The sequence below is a fragment of the Strongylocentrotus purpuratus genome, unplaced genomic scaffold, assembly GCF_000002235.5.
Source record: "Strongylocentrotus purpuratus isolate Spur 01 unplaced genomic scaffold, Spur_5.0 spur5_scaffold_15, whole genome shotgun sequence".
Lineage (NCBI taxonomy): Eukaryota > Metazoa > Echinodermata > Echinoidea > Camarodonta > Strongylocentrotidae > Strongylocentrotus > Strongylocentrotus purpuratus.
This window is the reverse complement of record NW_022145600.1, coordinates 18,404,303-18,432,211: the sequence shown is the minus strand read 5'-3', so window position 1 is coordinate 18,432,211 and position 27,909 is coordinate 18,404,303. Positions and strand designations below refer to the sequence as shown.

General features: G+C 38.3%; 1 protein-coding gene across 2 annotated transcripts; it reads right to left on the bottom strand.

Annotated features, from left to right (window-relative positions):
• Positions 1 to 406: 406 nt before the first annotated feature.
• Positions 407 to 27,193, bottom strand: LOC584075 (ADP-ribose glycohydrolase ARH3). Of its 2 annotated transcripts, none has more exons than XM_030985742.1 (7): positions 24,091 to 24,236; positions 9,686 to 9,959; positions 8,489 to 8,588; positions 7,324 to 7,531; positions 5,881 to 6,074; positions 1,763 to 1,881; positions 407 to 1,463 (listed from the first exon to the last, which is right to left on the bottom strand). In XM_030985742.1, exons 2-7 carry the CDS (start codon positions 9,873 to 9,875, stop codon positions 1,180 to 1,182), a joined length of 1,095 nt encoding a protein of 364 aa, XP_030841602.1. In that variant the 5' UTR covers positions 9,876 to 9,959; positions 24,091 to 24,236; the 3' UTR covers positions 407 to 1,179. The 2 variants fall into 2 exon arrangements, with proteins under 2 accessions (XP_030841602.1, XP_030841603.1); XM_030985743.1 differs by lacking the exon at positions 24,091 to 24,236 and adding an exon at positions 27,132 to 27,193 and having other exon boundaries at positions 410 to 1,463.
• Between the last annotated feature and the right edge of the window lie 716 nt (positions 27,194 to 27,909).

Here is a 27,909-nt window from a genome sequence, read left to right as displayed (position 1 = left end):
AACAAGCAGAAGAAGGGTTACGCACAACTTGACAGGAAAGGCACTAGCGATGTTTTGGTCACTGGCTGATACATGTATTTTGTGGACTTTTCCCCACAATGCATCACATAAAATCAACTTAATACTGGTGTCACTAGATGGAGCTGTTAATTTTGAATCTACCCTATTGGCCTGGAAATTCAAACGACATCATCATGCACTACACATGTAGAACATGTGTGTCTGCGATTGATAGTCAAACTCTAAAATTCCTGTAAAGCTGAATCTTCCCATAGGGCTCTACACACCCGTAATGTGGTCAAAAAATCATGGCTGGAACAACACATCTCACCCTTTAATCTTTTACTTGGCTCTTGTGAGTCGAGATTTCATTACCTACAGAAGAAGACGACACAAACAGAGATTATTCTTATAATAAGTATCTCAAAAAGTATTGGAATAATTTCCAAGTTAAGATTTATTTTACCTCATAAAACTTTATTTTTATTAGTGTATAATTCGTTAGTACTCCCATATATAACCTACTGTAACGTTGTTTGGGCTAGTTGTGGTTCTACAAAGCTGTCTCCTATTTTTAAAGTACAAGGAGAGCAATTCGCATTTGTACAGGATCGCATTACTTGGCCCTCACCGATCCTTTATTTTTTAAACAAAAAGCACTAAAAATTGCCGACTTATATACTATTCAAATAGCTATCATTATGTTTAAGTATATTAATAATCTGCTCCCTTCGTCTTTTGATGACATGTTTAAGTTCAATAGCTCCGTCCATACCTACCCAACTCGCATATCCGGAAACTTTCATCTCACAAACCCAAGACTGTTAATTGCCTCTAAATCAATTCGTCATCATGGTCCAGACATCTGGAATAATCTTTCAGACAATATTAAATCTTGTTCGACCATATACTCCTTGAAAGCCACTCTAAAAAAAACTATCATTCAATCTTATGAATCCCATACTCCAAATTAATATATTCACATAAATATTCACATTCATCATTCAATATCCTCATTTTACTCAACTGCTACATACAGCACCAGCACCTGCACCTTGAAAATGGTTTCTCCTAAAGGAACCTGTCTACAAAGACCACCTTTCTACAAAGACCACTTTTTGTGTTTCCCTTGGGTGGTCGCTATAGACAGGTTTGACTGTATTACAAATTCAAGAAATTTCATAAAAAGTGAATATCATAGATGGCATCGGCCTGCCGAATCGCTACATCCGTTCCCTCACACATGGTCCTCCAATCGGCGGAGATCGGTTCAACGCCGTAGAACGCCCCGGCGATGGCACCCGCCATGGAAGCGATTGTATCGGTGTCACCGTCCAACGAGATGGCATAGAGTATGGTGCGCTCCAGAGCGTTGGAAGAAGAGATGCCTTCCACCGGTGTCCGGCAGCGCAGGAAGGAATAGATGGCTGCCGGTACGCTCTTGTGAGCCGAGATTTCATTACCTACAGAAGAAGACGACACAAACAGAGATTATTCTTAATACCATACATTCGATAAATGCAATACAGGGGGGTGTTTCATAAAGACTAAGATCGACTTTAAGTTGGACTTAACTATGGCAGGCCTTTAATGCCAATACATTAGTTCCTCTAACTATGCCTGGCATTGGTTTCTCAAGGGACGTACAACTCGTGGTCACAAATCTACAGAACTTACCTGATTTGATACTTTATTATTGAAGGAAAAAATATTTTCTAAAGATCATAACGAGAAATAAAGCAAAGAATGAATCATAGTTTACCTAGTTCAGCTGCTACTTTCTTGATATCAGCATCTTCCTCTAGGAGAGGTTTGAATAATCTCAATCTTCTGCAATATTCTCCGCTCTGGGTCCCACCTGCAGTAGAATCATTGTTTGGCCTGGAAAACATTGAAGCAAGAGTCAGGTACCAAGAAATATATAGAAAGTAAACTGGACAATAGCGACTCCAATATATGGCGCCCTTGTGTGTGTGTGTGTGTGTGTATTGGGTTTTTACAGACATGTATATCAATCATATATGATTATTTACGTCTGGGGATCAACCTTTAAACGTCACCATCCGAAAGACGTGACTCAGTTTTGAACCTGCGTCATCGGCTGAATCATTTTGTAACTTCCATTGTTAGCTGGATTACAGACGCACGCCACAACGCCTTGGAATAAGACACAGTATTTTATGGTCTCTAAATTTTGTCACATATTTTCTAAGAAAAGGGACTCGAAAACTACAGAAATTGTTATTTTGTCATCATCAGCATATTATTTCATCATCACTAGAGGTAATATCATAATCTTGGACACAATGAGTCAATCAGGAACCAGGAAAAGTGTGAGAAATGCGGAGAAGCAGCCAACGAAGGTGAAAGCGGACCCACCCTATGACACATCACCGACTATGGAATCAAATACACGGAATACCTCTAGCAAGGCTGTATACGAGAGTGCAACGGACCGCACCAAGGATTTCTTCAGCAGCCACACGTATGAGGATCCTACGCTAGGCAAATTGAAGCCTACCACGGACATCACCCCGGATACCTCCCTGCCTCAGCTACCACCAAATTTTGAAAGTCTTTTAACCCTTACTGTACTGGGCTATTTTGAGCACCCACTGACTGGGGGGGGGGGGGGGCCTGGGAGGCCCCCCCCCCCCCTATGATCTCGGCCGTCGATTGTCCGATGAACACGAAAATTTGCATGTTTGTAGATATTTACGTAAGGAACAAGATGGTATAATTATTTTTTTCCGAATATGCAAATTTTTGTCGTTAGCCTAATTAATTATGCAAAATGCGCTAATTTTATGCATTTTACAGAAAACGTGTCAAACTCCACTTTTTGAATGTTGAAACTCATTATTCATATGAAACTTCTTTTCTAACACAAAAAAGTTATTTTAATGCAATTAATAATGATAATTTATGCAAATACTAATTGTTATGTAACGCCTTACAGGTATATCCGATTTTTACGAAAATGGTATCAAAATGTGCGTAAGACTTGAGGGAAAAAAGTCATGAATCGACAATTCAAAATTCCAAGCGGTTGCGGCGCAATCTCCGAAAATGTCGAGGGGGGGGGCCTCCCAGGCCCCCCCCCCCCCAGTACAGTAAAGGTTAAAAGCCATGACCGACAGATCTGAGCAGATGCTACATAATTCTGTCGACAAGGTCCTCAAGAAGCTTCAAGTTGTTGAGGATAATTTTGCAGCTTCGCAGAAATCGAGCGCAAGCGAATAGATGAGCTTTTTCTTTATCGTCAGCGTGTTGAGTTTTCCATATTAAAGGAGGAAGATATCTAAGCTAAAAAAACAAGTGAGCGAGCATAAGGAAGCAGCTAACAAAAATGAAAGATTCAGCAGAAACAACAGCAATGGACAAGCTCCAGAAAGCAAACAACACAAAAAGGGTTAGGAATTGGAGATTAAGAGTCCAGCTACAACCAAGTACATCGAACACAAATGAAGACCTTTCATCTGATGCCACTTTGATGCAAACAACAACACCCGGCAATGCAGCAAGCCCAGCGTGCTGGTCAACAAGGAGAGCTGTGAGAAATGCTAAGCGCATTCTTCCTAATACAGAGATGCCAACCTCTTGAAACAAAAAAATCAGATTTTGGAGAGAAAAATCATATTTTCACGAAAATTTGACACTACCACTGGCCCGTCGGCCCCGGGCCAGTAGAATTTCAGAAAAATGTTTTACTGGTAGGCCTAAGTACGGTCAAGTAAAATGTTTGCTCTTAAATTAAAATTGAATGAGAAAGTTGTAAAGCAAAGTGTATTTGGGTTTGCAGGGGTTTACTTGTGTATGTTTCTATGCGATTCCGCTGTTTTTATGGGTTAAAAAAAAAAAAAAAAAAAAAAATGACCGCTCGTACTGCATATCACCTGGAGACGGCAATTTTTTTTGTTTTTTTTTTGTTGTTGTTGTTGAAAAGTCGTATTTTAAGAGGTGATATTATCGTATTTCACTCTTATTATCGTACTAAATACTAAATACGATTTAATACTGGTTGGCATCTCTGCTAATACGCCAACAAGAAGGGGGCAAGTTGTAGAGAAGCTGCTAGATAGCCCCAGAGTGTCAAACTACCTGTCAAGAAAAAACATCATAGTCAGCAATGAACAGAAGAAAAAGAATGAGTTTGGTGAAGCTCTCATTGGTGTACTGGATGAATCTCTTGCCGAAAAAAAGCCATCAGGTTCAAGCAGTAAATCAAAGGCTCGTGCATATTCAGCTCTGAAACACATTGCAGGTACTCGCCTTGTGCTTCAACGATACTTCAGGCTACGAAAACGGCTGCCAAATGTTCCAAGCTAGTGGAAAGCCTGTGACACAGCACGGAAGAAAAGAAAAGATAGAGTAAGCGATGAAATACGTCGGGAGATATCCGACTTCTATCTTCGACCTGAAGTCAGCAGAGAAGTACCAAGTAAGCGAGAAGTGATTCATGTTACAGATAAGCAAGGTGAAAAAGTAGCAGTCCAAAAGCATGTCATGGTGATGACCCTCGGAGATGCTTAATTATAGAGAATATAAGCAACACTTTCCGGATGTACAGGTGGGCTTCAGCACTTTCAAAAGCCTCAAGCCACAGCAAGTGAGGAAAGTCTCAGAAACAAATAGACGAACATGTCTATGCAAGATATGCTGTAATGTAAAATTGAAAGTCGATGCCCTGAGGGGCGCTTCACAAAAACTTGTCATCAGTCACAAATGACAGTTGTTGTCTTAAGCTACTGAAATCCTTGCTTCTGATTGGTTATCAGCAGATTTGTCATTGATTTTTGTCATTTGTCATTGAAAAAAGGCTTTGTGAAACGGGTACCTGAAGACCTTCTTACAGAAAGTTGGCAAGGATGATCCAGGTTGCCACATTCACTAACATCACCAAAAAAGAACTTTCAACTCTTACTACATGTCACAATCTCACTGCGAATTGCCTTCAAAGAGAGTGTCCACACTGTGGAACTAGCAACCTGAAACCAACATTTGAATCACTCTTGTCCAAATTATATCGTGATGAACCTCTACATTGGTTCGAATGGGAGTACATAAAGATTCAAAAGAAGGATAATGTCAAAACATGCATGTCATGTAAGTCACATGAGACATCTCTCCTTGGTCTCCTTGATGACCTGGACGATGATCCTTTGCAATATCCTGCACATGTGTTTCGAGCTGGATGGCAGCATGAACAGATGTGTCAGTGCATCAGTAAACTGGAAGAGGGCGAAGCAGCGGCTGTTACGAATTTCAGTGAAAACTATTCCTGACGTTTTCAAAATAAAATTCCTAACAGCCTTTTTCGATCAGAATCAGGTCACCCTCCGTCCCAAGATGTTTTATTATGACAAAGAAATTGATGGTGAGATCAGGAGAGTGAAATAAGCGATAATAGTAATAATAATAAGAGTGAGTGACGATCTCAAACACGATGCTTGCCTGGTCAGGGAATTCCAGGATAAAGCCCACACAAGTAGGCCAGTCAATCGAGGTAAGAAAGTTGTATGAGTGGACCGATGGCTGTGCAGCCCAATACAAGGCCAGGTCAGCTTTTGCAGACGTAAGCATCCAAAATATAAAGTTGGAGAGAAATTTCATTGAAACATGTCATGGCAAGAGGGTTTGTGATGGTCTTGGGGCTGTCATTAAGAACATATGTTACCAAGCTGTTTTAACTGGAAAAGCATTTCTCAGCACAGCAGATGACGTCTACTCGTACTGTAGCAGCAGATTGTCCCATACTCTCAATTCTATTCCTACTTATTATATTAAAATCAATTCAGGGAAACAACATATGCATTTTCTATTTTTCTAACATCAATACTATTTTCAAACTTTTTTTTTTTGGGGGGGGGTATGGCTTACCTGGACACTTTAGCTGCAGGAGAACCTGGAGCTTCTTCTTTCTCCATCACTTCCAGAAGTCTGTCGATGAAAGCATCCGTGTCAAAGGTCGCGGGGTCAGAGTGCAACGCCAGGTGGACTGCACAGCACTGAAGGATGGTACCACAGTAACCATTGAAGTTGCTATGAGTCAGAAGAGCGCTCTGCCTTGCGGCCTGCATGGAGATGAGGACGTGGGATGTGAATTAAAGCCATAGACCGGTAGTGGTAAAATTGCGGTTCAAGGGTTTTGGGTGCAAAATATCCATTCAATATTTTTTAAATATTGCCTTCAGAAGTCTAGATGGCATTACTTAAACCTAAATTTGCAAAAAAGCAGAAATATATGCCCGAATGTTCAATGTAAAAGTGCATTTGCGATATCTATCCAGGCCAGATCGACATGATAAGTTACCAAATATATCAATTAGTAGTCGGTTTCCCGGCAATATTTGTATCATCGTGTATTAGTCACAACATGTTCTCTCACACGATTGGCAATAAAAGCTTCCATTTCATTTTTTGAGAGTGGGGGCGTTTCCAAAACTGGTCTATACCTTTAAGATCAGAAGGGGGAGGGTTACAAAAGTCTATGGGGGTGCTTTTCAGTCATTAAAATACCTTTTTTTCAAGTAGAAGGTTTAATTCAATATGCAATTGTTGGGACTCCAAGCAGTTTAAGGAAGCTAATGCTGAAGTTTTTCTCCTGTTGACTTTTCAAGTGAAAAGATTGTTTTTTTAAAGCTGTTTGGCTCATCTTCATTTGGAACAACTGGAGAATACCCCAGTACACAAGTAACCCTATTACCCTGCATGCATGACTCTAGGGCCTGCATGTAACCCTGAACCTAATCCCAAACATAACCCTATATTATCCCTAATCCTAATCTTAATCCTAACTCTAATAAACCATAACCCTAACAATAGCTCTAACTCTAACCCTTATCTTACTTCTTACTCTAACGCTAACGCTAATCACAACCCTAACCCTAATCGCAACTCTAACCCTAACCCTTATACAAAGTAAGATGCATGATGGGGTACTCATTCATGCAATTAAAGATAAATTTGAGTTCTGGTAAAAAAAGAAAATGAATTCTCACAGAATCAAACAAAACTTACACTGAATGTTCAAGATAACAAATAAATGTCATAAATTTGCCAAACAATTTTGGTAGAAAAAGTAGGCCCGACACCATTTGTGTAGTCCCATATACATCTTTCTGTGTACAGTGCTTGTTACTTTACTAAGACTGGGCCAATTTTATTTTGATTTTGATGACTCAAGTGCCTTGCAGTACATGTACATGCTACATGATCAACTTTTTCTGATCCATTCCACACTTTTTCTTTCACAATGCAATCGCATGACCAGAACTCAACTTTATCTTTAAGCCTTTCATTTCTTCAGACATATTCCCGTACCTCAATCATTTTGTCAAAATCAGCTTCAGGGCACAGCGCAACAGGGGCCACTCTCATGGCTCCTCCGTTTCCATAGGAACCAGAGCCCTTGAACTGCATCCTCGCCGGTTCAAAAACATCATCTAGGTCTTTGTTGAATGCCTTTAGTACAGAGATAACGTTAGCTCCATAACCTCTGTTGGGTGCATGGGTGTACTCTATCCCAAACCTAAGAAAGAGAAAGAGAAAGAGAAAGAGAGATATCCCATTACTTCATATTCAAAAGGTTTCACGCATGGTCATTAGCAAAATAAAAAATTACCCCCTCTTTAGCATATTTTCAAGAACATTTTCCACCAAAAATCATTCCTTTTTGCATTATTAAGACACATTTTTAAGTGCAACTTTGAGTGCAAAATTGTCCTGCTATATGCTGCTGTACTAATAGAAAAGAAACAAAATTAATCCTGCCCAAATAGATTTTGTAAAGTAACCGGATCTCATGCATACGTCTTTGTGAAGTGCCTCAATACAAATTATTTCATTCATCTGTTACGAATAACTATATTTTGATTGTCAGTATGCGACCTGCATACATTAGTTGTTGCCAGGTAGGACAAACATTATGGTTATAGCCCTACCTAACAACACGTAATATGTTTGCATATTGCGTTCTGACTAATTTCATTGAAATACAATTATTCATTACAGATGAACAAAATATTTGTATGTAGGCACTTCAGAAAGACGTAAGCATTGAATTTAGTTCCATTACAAAAATGGTCTATTGTCAATGTACATGTTAAACCATGGATGTAAAGAAAAGTGATGTATGGACTACACAACAATAGAATCAGTTATGTGCGCAACACATGTTTCCACAAATAAATCAAACCATTTAGTGAATACACTGCTGTTTAAGTTTCTGTTTATGTAGCAGAAATTTTGACAAGATTTATATAATATCCACACCTCTTTTGGCCATGTTTATTCAGCTAGCTAAAGTTGGATGTGGAATAAGGATGGCAAATTAGCCAATAGAATATTCTTCAAATATTGTGATATGATGTCAGACAAACAAAACAAAACATCAGAAGAACTCCAATTTTTTAACCAATATTTATCAAATGGCTGAAATTCTTTCAAATTATAATTAATTAATTATTTTTAATCTGTAAAAACTTACTTTTTAGCAAGATCCTCGCTGTTTAAATTCCCCTTATTCTCAATGAGCGACTCAGCTATGCAGCGACACATTGCTGTATCATCAGTGTATCGAAAGTAATCTTAATTGGTAAATTAAAAAAATAGAGAAAAATAATGTGAACCATCTCACATTTGACTTATTTCCTCCATTCAAATAATTACTTAATATAATGCAAGTGGAACATCACTTACTTTGATATACATGTAGTCACAAAGATCCTATCTTAACGAATCATTAACAAAAATCAAACAGATTGTCTGAACTATGCTTCTCAGTTCTCAGAAATAAGAACAGAAAAAAGGAATGATAGAGAAGTATTCCATGTCAAATATAGCAAGTTTCACAGATTCACTTGTCAAAAATACTCAAATTTATCCCTTTCATTACATTTTTTTTTCGGGGGGAGGGGGGGGCTAAATGTGGGTAGAAAGTTGGTCAAGAAGCTGAAAAATTTCGTCAAATGCAATGTGGTCACACAACAAAAATGGGCAAAATATGTGCAGAAACTCTTGCCCTTTCTATTCATTTATCTGGTATATTTTGTTGTGCTTTGACTAAAAAGCTACTGACCTCCTGAACCAAAAGGGTTTGGAATTTCCATATTTCATGTTCCAACCTTAACGGCAGTTTAAAAAAAAAAAAAATCAATGATGAGTGACAAAACATCTGATTTGCTTGTCATAAATATCATTAGTAGTCCATTTTACAAGACGCAAGATGATGACTGAAATCGATCAATGACATATGCCAGTAAATGGTTTAACAAAGACTCATCTTAAGGATGTTAATTAGTTAAATGGTAATCTCAGTCTTTAACAACCTATTCATCGACACACATTCTAACTACCAAATCACCTATCAAAAATAAGACATGGAGATGATGAAGGGTATAAAGAGCAGAGGAGAAGTAGAAAAGAGGGGGGAGTGAGAGGAAAGAAAAGTGAGAGGAAAGAAAAGTGGAGAGAGTCAGAAAGACAGAGGGAGAGAGGATAAGATAGGAAAACAGGATGAGAGAGAGGCAGGGGAGAGAGAGAAAGTGACAGAGGAAGAATGAGAAATATACAGTAAGTGATGAAGAGATAGACAAGCAAGACAGAAGCAGAGAGAGGAGAAAGAGGGGGGGGGGAGGGTGGATAAAGGGAGAATCCAACAATGGGAATAAATTTATATGTGTACCTTTTTCTTTGATCTCTGTTCCAATCTGCTCGAAGAATGTTGTCAGTGATCCGAAGGTATCTTTTGGGGGAACACCACATATTTCGTACGGAGCTCCAAGGCAGTCACCCGACACAGCACCTACAAGACACCCTTGTAAGCGAGATCTTAAGGTAGGGGTCAGAGCCATTGCCATTGATCCTCTTATCATCCGTTTGAATCTGTATGCTGCGATTTACGCGAGAGTGAGGATTTTTCTGTCTATTCTAACTTTCTAAGTTAGTTAGAAAAGTGCCTGCAAGAAAAAGCAAATTAAGCAAAAAAATGTGACAGAGTCAGCATGAGAGTGTGGAGAGATCTAGATAGAAATAACCTTCTGGAATGGGAAATTCTTGAATAAAACTTGACATAGGTATGTCAACCTTCCCAAAGTGGAGCCAGACATAGTCTGAGCGAAATAACTGTAGATATCAGAGAGTGAAACTTCCGGTCTAGACTATAGTATAGATCGAGTTACCACAAAAACACATTTCACTCTGTGAAATACACAAAAATCATGCTGAAACATCAATGGAGGGTTATCCTACACTTCAGTGTATTTTATTATTTATGGTTCCTACATGTACCTTCAGTCAACACCTCTACATGCATAGACCCTATACGTTGAGTGGTTGTCACGCACAGGTTTCAAAGTGACACACTGGTCTGGCTATTGAATCTCCAGACCTACTTTTTCAATGGCCTGCTTTCAAAAGGGGATAATATGAGTATGTATTTCCTACTTGGTTTGAACGGGTTTTATCAATTATGAACAGTGGGTAGGATAGTTTTAGGGTGATGAGAAGGGGGAGGGCATAGTCATGTTGCCAGGATGCCGGGGGGGGGGGGGGACGGGGGGGGGGGATTCCCCTCCTCCCCTGCCAGCCCTTGACCATCCAGTCTACATGATTTTGCCCAACCCCTTCTCATCACCCTAAAACAATTTTACTCACTGACACTGTACATAGTTAATAAAACCCCTTCAAACAAAGTAGGTGATATACTCCCGAGTTCTGTAAATCCCCTTAAGTTGCACCCCCCCCCCCCCCCCTTGTAGTGCAGCGGCTTAGCAAGAAAATTGTGCACTTTTTGAGAAAAGCATGAAACTTCCAGCATAGTTTGCTTTCACCATAAGATTTATTTTCAGATGTGGAGGGAAGTCAGATTTGACCTCTGATGACCCTGAGAGGTCAAATCCAAAATGGCCGCTTGTCCGCATGGTCTAATGTACAAACACGCTTAACTTTTGAACCAAATACACCAGAAAAACGTTTAAGGTGTCATTTCCAACTAACTTGGGGATGCCAATTCATTTGGTAATACTTTTAAGATCACCTGAACTCAGGGTTTTGCATTTAGGTCAAGGTCAAGGTCAAAATTGACTAAAAATAGCAAGTTTTGAATAGTTACAAAAGGTTAAATCTCATTTATTTGTCATTTGTTCTCAAATTTATTTAGGAATGGTTCACCTGCAGAGTCCTCCACCTTAATCCTTTTCAGTTAGTTTATTTCACAGTTTGATGTGACCTCTGATGACCCTGAGAGGTCAAATCCAAAATGGCAGCCAGTCCGCATGGTCTAATGTATAAACGTGAACTTGAACCAAATAATCTAGAAAAACGTTTAAGGTGTCATTTCCAACTAACTTGGGGATGCCAATTCATTACGTAATACTAAGAGATCGCCAGAACAAAGAGCCCCCGTGAGAAGGCTCACGGGGGCTCTTTTATTACTGACGGGGGCTCTTTTTTATACAAATATCCATTGAATTGGTACCTATGATACTCCTCAATTATTTGCTATTTTTTCATTATCATTTCAATCAGCATTTTCCCTCTTACAAATTTACAAGCTACATAGCTGTTACTGGCCTATGTATATAATATATACGCATACAACACTGATCTTTATGATGTCTTTAACGTGACATATCTTCTTCTCCCCTTGCAAACGAAAAAGAAAACAAGGTCATTAAAAGGGATTAAGAGACAAATAATGATTGTGATTCAAATTGATGCGAATATTTGTTTGAATAAGCACTGCTATTCACCCGAATCTTCTTTGTAAAAACAACTTTTACAAATCTCAGCCATGCTTACTGAGTTGAGACGTTCCATTCAATTTGAAATACCCATTACATAATACACTTCTCCTAATCTCAAAGTGATCTTCCAGCACAGTGGCAGAATTGCATGGCTGAGATTTGTAAAAGTCGTTTTTACAAAGAAGATTCTGGTGAAAAGCATTGCTTATTCAAAAAAATCCTTGCATCAATTTGAATCACAATGATTATTTGTCGCATGGTCCTTTTATTAAATAACCTTGTTTTCTGTTTTGTTTGCAGAGGGAGAAGAAGCTATGTCACGTTAAGAAATCATAAAGATCAGTTGTATTATGTGTATATACATTATGATACCAGAACAAATGTTGATTATCAGAATGTCATTTTGGAATACCTCTATACAAATACCACATTGTCTTTAGCCCGTATCAGTATTAGTATGATCCAATATAAAGCTATTATTCTTTATTTAATTCAGTATAATGCTTTTCCTCAAAAATAGTTTTGCTATTTTTTTAGGGTTGAGACGCTAAGAAATGGTTTCAAATGTACATTACACGAACCCTGAACCATTGCAAAATGATGGTGGTTCTCTCTCTCTCTCTCTCTCTCTTTATTTTAATCATCCATTATCAACTACATATAAAGCAGCAACCAAAAACTTAGGATTATCTGAGATAGGTGAAAGTAAGAGTTAAAAAGAAAGTCATGCTAAAACGGCGCTTCACTTCCCCCCGCCCCCTGAAAAAAAAAAAATAGATTAGTAGTCCTCCTCTCCAGCATCCCCCTCCCCCCCCCCCCCCCCCCCCCCGTTTTAATATCACATTTTCACTTGGCAGCACAAAGGGGCCGGGGGTGGGAGGAGGGGGTTAAACCCCCTAACCCCCCCCCCCCCCCCCCCCCCCCCCCCGTAGATCTGCCCATGTTACCATATCATTCCACGACATTTTGGTCTTCCTCTTCTCCTCAAAAGGGACTTTTAGATTTGCGTGGACGTGGACGTGTTACGTCCTTTTAAGGCACTGGCAGTCACATATGTGACGTCCTTTTAAGCACTGACCGTGCCTTAAAAGGAGGTCACACGTTGCAGCCACGTTCTCATCGTGCAAATCTAAAAGTCCCTAATATTGATTTACTGGTCGAGGTTCATTATTTGCTGACAACGAAAAACTTCTCCAGGCCATGACCATGTTTCTGCCCTTGCGCGATCGCCTCCAGCTCCAGCAGACATGGCGCGGCAGCGTGCACACGCACCGCTACTAAAGGCGCAGTAGGCCTATAACCACTGCTGACGGCGGCACTGCACTGCGAGCTAAATCGGTAATAGGCCTACTCATAATACGAGAAATCTTGCACGCTAATCTTAGTTCCATTTCATTGGTTTAAGGTTTGAAAATTGAAACTCAATATTGTGTTAAAGTTATAACAGAAAAGATAATCTTTATTTTATAATTCCACCGGGGCGATTTTTAATTTTGCAATCGCCCCCGTGAGCAACCTGATGGGGGCGATTATGTAGCTCACGGGGCGAATCGCCCACCGCCCCCGTGTATTTTGAGCGCTGCTAGCTGCCCACTGACCATGCTATATGCAAATGGTCAGTTACAAGACAAATAATGGTTTGGTGCTATAATTAGTGAAATAAACTAACTGATTACGATGGAGACTATGCAGGGGAACCACTCCTAAAGAAATTTGAGAACATAAGGGGACAAAAAAATGGGAAAACTTTTTGTAAACATTCAAAACTTTTACCTTGACTTAATGCAAAAGCCCTGATCGAGTTCTGGTGTACTAAAAAGTATTACCAATTGAATTGGCATCCCAAAGTTAGTGGGAAATGACACCTTAAACGTTTTGCTGGACTATTTGGTTCAAGAGTTAAGCGTGTTTGTACAATTATTAGACCATGCTGCGGACTGGCGCCATTTCTTATTTGACCTCTTAGGGTCATCAGAGGTCAAATCGAAATGTGAAATAAACTAACTGAAAGGGATTAAGGTGGGTGACTATGCAGGGGAACCACTCCTAAAGAAATTTGAGAACATAAGGGGACAAAAAAATGGGAAAACATTTTGTAACTATTCAAAACTTGCTATGTTTTAATCAATTTTGACCTTGACCTTGACCTAAATGCAAAGCCCCGAGTTCTGGCGATCTCAAAATTATTACCAAAATGAATTGGCATCCCCAGGTTAGTTGAAAATGACACCTTAAACGCTTTTCTGGACTATTTGGTTCATGAGTTGAGCGTGTTTGTACAATTATTAGACCATGCGGCGGACTGGCGGCCATTTTTTATTTGACCTCTCAGGGTCATCAGAGGTCAAATCAAAATGTGACATAAACTCACTGAAAGGGATTAAGGTGCGTAAATTCCTAAAGAAATTTGAGAACATAGGAGAGAACAAATGACAAAGAAATGGGAAAACTTTTTGTAACCATTCAAAACTTGCTATTTTTTAGTCAATTTTGACCATGACCTTGACCTAAATGCAAAACCCTAAGTTCAAGCGATCTCAAAAGTATTACCAAATGAATTGGCATCCCCAAGTTAGTTGGAAATGACACCTTAAATGTTTTTCTGGACTATTTGGTTCAAAAGTTAAGTGTGTTTGTACATTAGACCATGAGGAATAGCGGCCATTTTGGATTTGACCTCTCAGGGCCATCAGAGGTCAAATCTGACTTCCCTCCACATCTGAAAATAAATCTTATGGTCTAAACTAACTATGCTAGAAGTTTCATGCTGTTCTCAAAAAGTGCACAATTTTCATTATATTGGGAGCTTATCCGCTGTACTATTGCCTTTTGGCTCAACCATCCAGGCTACATTAGTACATCACTATGCCTAACCCCTTCTCATCACTTTAGACAATCGCATACCGTACCGACGAAGGTATCGACCGTTATAATGGTCATCGTCATAAAGTGGACTACTCACTTGAATTTAATGAGAATCTGAAATTACAGTCAATAACTTCACGCATGCTCGCACGCCCACGCCCCTTTGTTGGTACGGTATGCCATTGCATTGTCATGTGTGAGAAAGTGTAGGGCCTAGCTATATCAATTATCATGTCTTCATTTTTTAGGAAAAATTAACATGAAAGGGGTAAGAAATATAACGGCTTGATATCATGACCATTATGTGAACAAGTCAATTGATGATGATTAGACTAAGTTGATTTTTTAGTATGTTTTAGTACTAGTAGGCTATCTTCACGCCAGAGTTACGGGTCAAAAATGGATACGAAAGCAAAGACTAAAGAGTAAAGTACACAAGTGTCTACATGGTCTACAGCAGGCCTTCTCAACTAGTTTATTAGAAGTGCCAAAACGAAAAGAATTTGTAGTTGAAGTGTTGACTGTTCTGCGAGGGAGCGTAGCGACTGAGCCGAAAATGGGTGGGGTCCAGGGGTGAAGCCCTAACGGGGGTAGCAGGGGTCGGAGCCCCCTGAAGATGGTGGAATTAGTGCTTTCTAAAGGCCCAAAATGGGGCATTTCTAACACTCTTTCATTCCACAATATAATCAATCATATTAATTTCATATTGATGTGAACAAATTAGTACAATTCCTGGGTACAATTACACTGGAGGTATACTTATATGTAGTTTTTTGTGTGCAATAAACACGGAAAATGTCAAAATAAAGTGAAAATCAAACAAACAAAAACAAGTTGTTTCCAGAGATTGGCAATGTTAAAATTGGTATCCCATCGTAAGCTTATTTGTTGTTCAGACCTTATAGATTAGATTCGTATAAAATGGTAAAAAACAATAAATTCCCTTTTCTCCCTGTTTGTTAAATAGGCATTTTTGGCTCAAATTCAACTGCAACTTTTTGATTTAGCTGAGTATTTAATTCTAAAATTTATATTTTCTTTCTTTCTGTTTTTTGTTTTGTTGTTGCAACAGTCGCGCGCCACTCCGACTGACCGCAAGCGCCGCCAGTTGAGAAGGCCTGGTCTACAGTCTGTAGGCCTAAAAAAATGTGACTAAAAAAATAAAAATTGTGGGATTACATAGTATCTTATATCATTGGAAAGGGCTTGAAAAACCATTTAAAATGGTATATAAACCATAGCTCTAGGACAAATATTTAGCGAGTTATGATTTTTAATTATCGCCATTGTTTTACCATTGAGACCTCTCAAAATCTGTGACCGACCATGACCAATATAAAGGATGGTCTTATCAAAAATGTAAAAATTATTCATTTTTCTAGATAAAACCTTAAGGAAAGAACATGTGATAGGGGAAGAAAACCAATATTGTATTATTTGATGTACTATAGACCCTTCTATAATTTATTAGTAATTAGCAATTAGCAAATTAATTAGCTAATTAGTCGTTAATGAACTCACTGCCACAAAAAGACAGACAAATTTCCGTAATTTCCTGACAATCAATTTTGAGGAAGTAAAAAAACAATGATTGTATGTTCCGATTTGATTTATATTCATCAAGTAACGAGAAAAATGTATAAATAAACTAATTAAATTAGTTTTAGAACTATTAAAACTTATCTTCAGGGAAGATTACGATGGTAAAGATGACATTGAACTTTGACTTGAACAAAAATGCACTTTCACATGTCCGTTTCTGAAAATTCGAAGTCGAGGCGAAAGGAAATTTTTTCCAATGACATCATCAGACAAGCAAGCCAAATCTGGCGAGAAACCGCCGTTTCCACACGCAATCAAAGAGGAACCCTGCAGAGTAACTCGTATTGGGCGTGAAACCGCTGCCGGGCGGCGTTATTTTTTTATGCGGCACAGATTGGGGCTTTTTTTTAAAAGGGGTCTTGATTTACAGACTAATACTGGTCGTGTGCGTATACTAGACAGTATAAGTAGTAGAGGTCTGTTTTTAATAGTGTTACATGTAATCCACTACCGCATGGAAAATCATTACATCAACAATTAAAATCAAATTGGAAATCTGAAGAGGAGGCAGCACGTCAATAAGGAGAACATCACAATAATTAGTCAATAAAACTTAAACAAAGAGGAATGTTATCTAAACACATAGTTCGCGATGGATATACAAACTTCTTCGCAGCGCTAATGCGCTAGCGAACATGACTAGTCTCACGTACGTGCAGACACTATTCAGAAGGGAAAGAACGTACTTCCCATAGGTTTAACACGCGCCATGCCCCAATCTGTGCCGCATAAAAAAATAACGCTGCCGGGCGCGCTGAAACCAAGCCATGTGCGCGATAGTCACATACCTAACTAGACTATAGTGCCCTCTTCTCTTGGATTTCACTCTGACTAGACTCTAGACTAGAGTCTAGTCTAGAAACTAGACACTGATGCACACGCACTCAGTCAACTGTACCTAGCTATTATCAGACATTGTACACACATCTGCACTGTACCTCAACAGTACGACAATACACCTGACGGTGGCCTGTAGGATAGCATACGAAGAGCGGCACTAGAGGTCGGGGCGTGGCCGAGTCAAAGGATACGTCACACTTCATGCATATTCATTATACAGCGCGCGCGTAATACAAACGCGACATAATACTAGTCATAATGCCAGTGCGGCATGCATGTACTTCTCAGATCCTCATTCGACCAAATACAATGAAAACGATTACCGGTGCTCTCAAATTTAGTCATATTTTGTCATAAAATAATGTTCCCCTTGTGATTCATTCATTCATTCATTCATTTCGGTTTATTGTGTCAAAATTCAATGTTAAAACAGTCGGCGACTGATACAAACAAAGATTACAAAGTTCAAAGAAATAAAGAGAAATTACAAATAATCATGTACATCAATATGGAACGATCACATATTAGTTTAAGGAATAAATTAACAATGATGATAATGGTAACTTCAATATATTGCAAAGATTACAAAGTTCAATAAAGAGAAATTACAAATACATGTACATTAATATGGAAACGATCACATATTAGTTCAAGGAATAAATTAACAATAATGATAATGGAAACTTCAGTATATTTCACATCATACATAAAACAAATCGAACTTACATGGATGAGTGGGTAAAAAAAGGTAACAAAGAGAGAATGGACAAAGCATTTCATTTCCTTTTCTCGTAATATTTAGATTTTGAGCCTTTACATTTTAAAACAATTAACATAAATTGATAGGTAAAATGTGATGGTGATATTAATTGTGATGTGGGGACATTTTTAACATATTAATCGGATTTACATGTTTTAAAAATAAACAACTCTATACTCAAGGGTGTCGATTTGTATCCGTGGTTGGGGGGGGGGGGGGGTGATAGGTGCCAAAATATTTTCGGCAATGGATCAAAGCAACCAAGAGGTAGAAGTGTGTGGCGGGTTGCACCCCCTCCCCAAGCCTCGCGAAGTCCTTGTCTGAGTGCAATTCCCCCCGCCCTCCCGCACGAAGCGCGGAAGCTTTGACGTTACATTTGATTATTACTCTTAATTCACGTCTGAAATCATTTTCGCCCATCCCACGCGTAGCGCGGAAGCTTTCACGTTTCATTCGATTATTAGAAAAAGAAGACGATTCGTTGTACCATTCTCGACTTTTAACCCTTGTCTGAATTCAATCCCCCCACCTCCCGCGCGGAAGCTTTGACGTTTCATTAACTTATTAGAGAAAGAAGACGATTCGTTGTGTCCTTGTCTGAGTGCAATTCCCCTCGCCCTCCCGCACGAAGCGCGGAAGCTTTGACGTTACATTTGATTATTACTCTTAATTCACGTCTGAAATCATTTTCGCCCATCCCACGCGTAGCGCGGAAGCTTTCACGTTTCATTCGATTATTAGAAAAAGAAGACGATTCGTTGTACCATTCTCGACTTTTAACCCTTGTCTGAATTCAATCCCCCCACCTCCCGCGCGGAAGCTTTGACATTTCATTAACTTATTAGAGAAAGAAGACGATTCGTTGTGTCCTTGTCTGAGTGCAATTCCCCTCGCCCTCCCGCGCGAAGCGCGAAAGCTTTGACGTTTCAATAAATTATTAGAGAAAGAAGATTCGTTCTTATTTGGGGGGCTAGCGCCCCCAAGCCCCCCACCAGAACGCAAGTGACATAGGCCTGTATCAGCTTTTTAATAAAACAAAAAATAAGTTGTGACATAATAATCTTTCTCCAAAAATGTTTTAGGGAATATCAAGAAATAAAATGAGTGAAAAAAACACCAATAAAGATACAATGACGTGAATTTTAAAAAGGGTGAACGGAAACAACTTAACAACATTAACTACTCTCATCGGGCTCTCATCACTAATTTTTCTCTTAATTTTTTTTGTTTTTTTGAGAGTGAATTATTGGGGGGGGGATGCATCCCCCCCCCCCGGGATCGACACCCATGTCTATACTAGTAAATATGAAGAAAGTTGGAAATTAAGAAATGAAAAGGGCACCTGTAGAAGATCTAAAGAAACACCCAAGTTCCGCTCCTTTATTAATGTGTTCTTTATATCACAGACCCGACCGCTAGTGCCGCTCATACGACCTCTAGTTCTGCTCCTTTATTAATGTGTTCTTTATATCACAGACCCGACCGCTATAGTGCCGCTCATACGACCTCTAGTTCTGCCCCTTTATTAATGTGTTCTTTATATCACAGACCCGACCGCTAGTGCCGCTCATACGACCTCTAGTTCTGCTCCTTTATTAATGTGTTCTTTATATCACAGACCCGACCACTAGTGCCGCTCATACGACCTCTAGTTCTGCCCCTTTATTAATGTGTTCTTTATATCACAGACCCGACCGCTAGTGCCGCTCATACGACCTCTAGTTCTGCTCCTTTATTAATGTGTTCTTTATATCACAGACCCGACCACTAGTGCCGCTCATACGACCTCTAGTTCTGCCCCTTTATTAATGTGTTCTTTATATCACAGACCCGACCGCTATAGTGCCGCTCATACGACCTCTAGTTCTGCCCCTGACCTCTCGTTCTGCTCCTATAACCTGTTGTGTATGGTCATAATTTACTGTAGTATCTTCTAAAAAACTGCGTTCTAACCATTCATTTCATAAAACTGGATAAGATCATGTTTTAAAGTTTTGTTCCCACTTAATTTTTGCTCATTTTAAACATTCAACTACATAAACATTTACATGTAAATCAATTTCAACAACCTAAATAATAAAGATCACAAACAAATATTCTGCTTGGTTGAGTGTTATTATATTGCCATTAAGTTCACATTATAAAATGGTAATGTATCGCATAGATTATGTATGGAGTTTCTAGACTGAACCGATGAACGTTATTTTTTTATGTACTTAACAAAGATTTTGTTAACAAACTTCTCCATCAACTCAAATTTACACTGGAAGAAAAAAACTGTGACCTGATAAAAAATAGAATGTGCTTTACCACAGAACTAGTTTTTAATTAAAAGTTTGTTTTCTTTCAAAGATTGGATCAGAAAAAAATTATAAATATGCTACAAACCCTGTGATCAGGGGCGGCGATCCCGGGGGGACGGGGGGACACGTCCCCCTCTCATTTTTTTTTAGGGGGGGGGGGATCGTCCCTCCCTGAAAAATTGAAAAAGTGAGAAAAAAAGTGTATAGAGTGCAGCGTTTATAGACAAATAAAAATGCAAAAATCTTCTCGCTCCGGAGCTACGCTCCCTCGCATAATATTCTCTAAAGTGTACAGTAAATATTCTAGAAAAGTGAAGTGTGAAAAAGGTATATTGCTTGTTTTTATACTATTCTTTTGCTAATTAGAGTATGTAATTTGTTAATACAACAAAACTTCAAAAACCTGTGAGGGGATAGTCACTTCCGTATCCTCTACCCCTCTCGTTCACTTTGCCTTCTCGCCTTGGCGTAATGATGAGGAGGGGGGCTTGGGGGGCAGTTGCCCCCTAATAAAATTAAAACTTGATTTATTTCTAACTCGATACCAGTGATTTACAAATGTTGCTGAAATGGAATGGTTTTTCCCTGAGCTTCTGGGGGCTCTGCCCCCTGGACCCCACCAAGGGTCCTATGGCTGGCCCCTGTTTGCTCATCTGACCGTTATTAAATGCCTAAAACCCCTGAGCTTCATGGGCCTACGCCCCTGGACCCCACCAGGGGCTCTAAGACGAGCCCCTGGATGCTCATCTGACCGTTATTAAATGCCTAAAACCCCTGAGCTTCATGGGCCTACGCCCCTGGACCACACGCCACTTTACGCTCCACTTGCTATGCTCCATTTGCTCTACCTAATAAAATACTTTAGCCTCCCCCTCTATGAAAAACGTTCCGCGAGGCCTGCATGTACAATGTTAGAGTGGGGATGCGGATTCCCCCCCCCCCCCCCGTTTTTGTTCAATATATACGCCACTGCTCCCCCGTCTCTTACATTTCGTCCCCCCCCCCCCGGTCATGAAAAGAAATCGCCGCCCCTGCCTGTGATACCACATACAGTATTGGATTGTACAAATTTAACTTTTTCAGCAAATGACTTTAGTATCAAACATAATATGCCCAGTCTGACAATATAAAATATCAAGTATCCAATATCAAGTATTTCACAAAAGAATAAGTAATCTATTTTCCCTTTATTATGTTAGCTCCCCCCCCCCCCCCCCCCCAAGTTCTTATGGCTGGCCGTACAAAATATTACAACCCAAAACAAAACAAAACAAAAACCACACAATTATTCACCATCTTGTGTGCAGGGTTGGGTTAAAATATAATCGAGAGCAGAAAGAATGACAGTATCATCTTTCTGACGACGTATTTGGGCTTTTCAATAGCTCATGCTAAAATGAATTTATGGGCTATATATTTCTTAATATATATTTATATTTATATCTATTTTGTTTTCAGTGATATTTTTTATATATATTTGTCTAAACTCTTAAACCTCAACTTACAACACGTAATTACCAATTTGACTATCATTATATTTTTTATTTTTTAAAAAAACAACTAAGAAATGCATATAAAATATATGAGATACTGAAACACTTACTGATGCAATGTGTTGACTACATCGATAATAAGCACGAGTTGAATACTTGTCGGTTGTCAGTCAAAACAAACTTTACAAAGACATGAGGAGTATAATCTTGAAATCACATCAAAAAAGGAATCATCTTTAACAGCGCTCAATGAAACTATGAAGGGTTTGGTTCAATTTAAAAAAAAAATCATATTTATTTGCTCTGACATATTTCCCTTTGCTTTTTACAACTTCATAGTCAGGCCCTAGTAACTGATTATTTTCACTATGACATGAATTGTTGAAATGAACAGATAACCAATACTATAACTTGTTCATGGATTTGAATATTATATGTTATTCGATGGAAACTTGAATACATACAAACTCATTTTTTGGTTTTGGTTAAGGGCTGAGGTTGACTTTGCCTTTCCAGTGCTACAGCATCAAAAGGAATTCAGGTCGCTGAAGCTCATAGATTTATATCCTGAACATGTCAAATGTATACCACTTAAACATATTTTCATAGATGATACAAAAATGTCCCCACATCACTTAATCACATAATACTGGACACTACTAGTTGCAGGACATATTTGTGTCCAGCTATTGTTATGCATGCTGAGTAATAAAGGAGCAAACGTAAATATACTGGACCTCAGTAGGGACATCAAAGGATACATAACCATCTGTTTTATTAGAACTTGTATTTTTTCTTTAATTCTAAAAAGAAAAGAAAAAAAAAAGATTCTTGTTGTTGTTAAAAACCTGCATTGTAAGTAATGGTCACTGAACCGATTGATCAATGGCTGAACTAAAATTCATATTAAAATTTCTCTTTTATGATTAAACAAAGTATTTTGGACATCTATCCTCAACATCAAGCTAGGGATGAGCAAAATATAAATCAGCTGTTACATACCGTACGTGTTCGAGTTTGTATCGCGAGCGCTGTATAATGAATATGCATGAAGTGTGACGTATATTTTGACTTGACCACGCCCCCGACCTCTAGTGCCGCTCTTCGTATGCTATCCTGGCCGCGAATTTTTTTTCCGTACTCGAGAGAGCAAAAATCCCATGTGCGCATGCGCGTGGACTTATGATTTCTCTGCTACTTCCCATACGAAATGTACATGTATTCGCATGTACTGTGCACGATTCGCGTTCTACGAGTAAACGATGGCATAGTAGTCTTCAAACACAGACTCTGATTTGCCAGTTTGACAAATCAATATGCGTATGTGTCGCGATGTGCTTATTCAAGTCTGTGTAGTTGTATGATTCAGACCCAGTAGTGCATATGGAAATACATTGCAACTTGTATAGAATGGTATAGTAGTCTGCAAGCACAGACGCTAATCTGACAGTTTGACAACATACTAGTAGTGTGCTGAGAAGTACTTTATTCAAGTCGCCAACTTGTATAGAATGGTATAGTAGTCTGCAAGCACAGACGCTAATCTGACAGTTTGACAACATACTAGTAGTGTGCTGAGAAGTACTTTATTCAAGTCTGCGTAGATGTATGATTCAGACCCTACTGGTGCGTGCGTTAGAAATGCATCTCAATGTGTAGAGTGTAGTATAGTAGTCTGCAAGGACATAATAATATATTGTGTATTGATGAGTAGTGATTTTATGCAAGTTTGTGTAGTTTAATGATTCCAGACCCCATGGTAGGCCTATGTATTGTGCCACTGCTCTCTCACACTCTTTCTCTCTCTCTCTCTCTCTCTCTCCATATCTCTCTCTCTTTCTCTCTCTCTCTCTCTCTCTCTAGCCCTCCCTCCAGTATGCTCGCACTACTATGCCACTCTGCAAGTTGAGATGCCTTTCCAATACACGCACCAGTAGGGTCTGAATCATAAAACTACACATATTTGAATATAAAGCACTACTCAAGACACTATGTTGTCAAACTGTCCGATTAGCGTCTGTGCTTGCAGACTACTATACCATGCTATTCAATTTGGGATGCATTTCTGTAAGCACTAAAATGTCTGAATCATACAACTACTCAGACTTGAATACTAGTACTATTGCTACGCACGATATATGCGTAATTGTTTTGTCAAACTGGCAAATCAGAGTCTGTGTTTGAAGACTACTATGCCATCATTTACTCGTAGAACGCGAATCGTGCACAGTACATGCGAATACATGTACATTTCGTATGGGAAGTAGCGGAGAAATCACAAGTCCACGCGCATGCGCACATGGGGTATTTGCCCTCTCGAGTACGGAAAAAAAATTCGCATCCTGGCCTGTACTGCTACTGAAGAAGAATTGAAAAAACGAACACCCACAAAAGTCTACACATGGGACAGTTATAAAAACGACGATCACCTGATCACATTAGGCTGCATAAGCATCATTCAAAATAACATATGTTCGTACCTTTTGTCGTTTAAAAAGATCTAGGAATTCCTTGTATGCAAGTCGAAACACTGTACATATGGTATTACACAACGAGAGTAATAAAAAGAAGTAAAAATGAAAGATCTTGGAGAGAATCGAGTCGCCGCGATCGAGCGTATGGTATCGTCAAGGCAAAAATATAGAAATCATAAATTGTGTCTTTTTTGTATTAAGAACTAGGCCTAGCTAGTCGGTTACTGATCAACCAATTATACAGATTTTAAATTCATCGTTGAAGAGATTTTTCAAAAGAAATAGTATTGTGGTGGGACATGAACACATTAGTTTCATCAGGAAATATAGAATGAATTATAATAATTTAGATGAATTGCTGATATTATTGATATAAATTAAAAACATATACTATAGGACCCTGGGGGTCGACTCCGCATCAAAAAGGTTTTGAGGAAGAATGATTAGTGTCATCCATTACTGAAAGCGATTTGATGAGTAATTAGTTGCCATAAAATGCCACGTATACCGTAAACATATAATATTTTCATTAAAATAACACGATCTAATTAAAGTATCAATTGCCTTATTTGCTTAAATCAAGAAATAATCTAATCATATATATTTGTTGGAATCAATAGCGTTGGAAACTTTAAAGAAGAGCTGTCGATGCGGAGTGTCCCTTACGAACACCATTTTCTCTTGTTTTTCATAATCAAACCTTTGTTAATCCAGGGTTTGCTACCACGTTTCTTTCATTTGTAAGCCGGGGAAAATGTTTATTATATGAGCCAAGAAATAGATTTAAAAATGAACTATAAAAGATATTATTAAATATGTATTATGATGCATTTAAGGAATAGTGATGGTAACCCCGAAGTACATCTTGGCTATCGCCTTCCCCTACATACACACGTAAATGCCCCTCCTGCAATAAAAATGCCAATTTTCTCTACACTTTGTTTAAAGTTAATCCATCGTGCTTAGACTCTTTCTTTAGTATGACTTTCCGTTTATATATATTGTTAAATCATTGTTGGTACCAGCTTATTCCAATACAATTACATTCTGTTGGCAATCCATTTTATCCCTCAGGACTATATGCTAAATAATTGTCTCTCACTGCCTCCCGGTTATATTGGGAGCATGTGATTGTATTCGATGAAGACTTGCAGAGCAATTCCTGGCCTATAATTATCTTTTCTACGCCCAGCTTTAAACCTTAATTCTCTTCGGGGGCTTAATCAATTGCGTGTTATGATTAATGTTGGTTAAACTTCATGCGTCTTGTTGTGGTGTGCACAATACAGAATCGTTGATATTATATTTTATCTTTTATAAGGAGTATTTATATTATATTTTTGTTATATTTGTGTTTCTTTGTTTTAATGTATGGCAAACATCTATCCTCTTGTTTCAAGTAAAAGTGTGAAATATAATGAACTATGCGGTAAAGGTTTAAAATTTTTACAACTGAATGTTGTTAGTCTTTTAAAATATTATGATGAAATTAAGGCTATTTTGTGTGAAAATGTGATACATGTTTTTGCTTTGAATGAAACTAGACTGGATGACAATATATTCGAGTGTGAAATCCAGATACCTCACTATATGTTATCCGTAAGGACCGTAATAGAAACGGTGGAGGTGTACTGACTTATATTCATGAAAGCTTGGGATATGAAGTTTTGAAACATAGTTCATTATCGCGAATGGAAGCAATTGCATTATTGATACGGCAGAAAAACGCCAGTCCCATTGTATTTTTTAATTGGTACAGACCTCCGAATTCTAAAGCGGAGATACTCACTGATTATGAAGACTTTTTAGTGTATGCCAATGGTCTTAATTTTCCTATTATTGTTATGGGTGATATAAACTGTAATACTTTGAAAATCCCATTAGAAGGTGCAACCAAGAAATATATTTAAATCAATGATATATATTGTATGAACCAGATCAATACGGCCGAATATACAAGAATAACTAACAATAGTGCCTCTTTGGTTGATCACATGTTAACTAATTATGATGAAAAAGTTAAGTCATTTGGTGTAATTCATAATGGTTTGAGCGACCATTCCATGAGTTATTTGATATGGAAATCTCCTCAGATACAAAGTTCTGTAAAATATGTTACTTTTAGAAAATCAAAAGGGATTGATAATGAACTATTTAAGTCTGACTTACAAAATAACAATTGGAAGGCTATAGAACGTATTGATGAGTTGAATGAAGCTGTGTGTAAATGGGAAGAGCTGCTGTTGGAAGTTGTGGATAAACACATGCCGTTAAAGACAAAGCGAGTAAGGAAGAAACATTCGCCATGGATAGATGAACCTATATTTAGTCTTATGGATGAAAGGGACAAAACGAAAGACAAAGCAAAGTCAAAACAAGATGGTGAATTGTGGAAAAATTACAAGAAATTAAAGAATAAAGTTACAGCTGAAATTAGAAAAGCTAAACGTAAATATTACTGTGAAAATTTAACTGGAAATCAAAATCGTAGTAAATCTTGGACGTTGTTGTCATCCATAGTCCCTAACAGTCGCTCTTCATCGTCTATTCCTATTATTGAAGGAGATGTCTTGAAAACAGCAAACAAATTTAATAGCCATTTTGCAAATGTCGCTGTTGACACTTTGAATGATGATTCGTCAGAGCAAGATGTAAATTCTAGACTGGACAATCCAGTATCGCCCAATCTAAAACAAGATTTTAAACTTTCTTTTGTTACCGAAGATGAGGTATTAAACGAATTAAGGAAATTCCCAAATAAAAAATCGGTTGGAGTAGATGGTATTTCTCAATTTATTCTTAAGTTAGCCGCTGATGAAATTATTAAACCAATAACATATTTGATAAATAAATCAATCAGAGATGGGGTTGTGCCTGACGTATGGAAAATAGCAAAAATTATACCGTTGCATAAGAAGGGTGACAAGTATAACCCAGATAATTATAGGCCCATTTCGTTATTGCCATGCATCTCAAAGCTTCTTGAAAGAATGATACAGAAACAACTCATTCAACACTTAAATGTAAACGATATTATATCTGCTCACCAATCTGGTTTCAGAAAGAAACATTCAACGTGTACTGCGCTTGTCAAGGTGACCGACGACTGGTTAAACGCAATGGACCAGGGACAATACACAGGGTCAGTCTTTGTTGATCTACAAAAAGCATTTGATTTGGTGGATACTGATATACTGTTACAAAAGCTCTTACTATTAGGCGTCACATGTGAATCGCTTCAATGGTTCAGGAGCTATTTGGTTGATCGAAAGATAGTGACTTGTATTAATGATGTAGTTTCTGATGCATTACCATTGACTGGTGGGGTGCCGCAGGGCTCTCTACTTGGCCCTTTATTGTTTGTCATATTTATTAATGATATGCCTCATTCTTTTGAAAAATGTAAAATACATCTATATGCTGATGACACTGTGTTATAATAATAATATAATATAATTATATTATTACTCCCATAAGAATCCGTCTGTTGTACAGTCAGTTCTCAACGAGGAACTAGCTCGATTAGATACATGGATATCTCGGAATAAACTGAAGATTAACTACAGCAAGACCGTGGGTATGTTAATTGCAACCAAAAAATTGCTGAAAAAACAAGATAAATTAGTTTTGAAAGTTCGAGGGAGAGATATAATCCAAATGCATAACACAAAATACCTAGGGGTAATCATTGACTCAGAATTGAAATGGAACATTCATATTGAAGACATGTGTAAGAAAATTGGAAAAATGGTTGGATTTCTTGGTCGATTGAGACATTATGTAAATGAAACTAATTTGAAAATTATATATCAATCTGTTATTCTC

Excerpts from the sequence above, each read along its gene's own strand:
- LOC584075 (XM_030985743.1), bottom strand. The coding sequence starts at position 9,875 with ATGATAAGAGGATCAATGGCAATGGCTCTGACCCCTACCTTAAGATCT. Across the intron at positions 8,589-9,685 it reads AACAGAGATCAAAGAAAAAG|ATTACTTTCGATACACTGAT; the intron begins GTACACATATAA and ends TTACCAATTAAG. Across the intron at positions 6,075-7,323 it reads ATTTTGACAAAATGATTGAG|GCCGCAAGGCAGAGCGCTCT; the intron begins GTACGGGAATAT and ends ATCTCCATGCAG.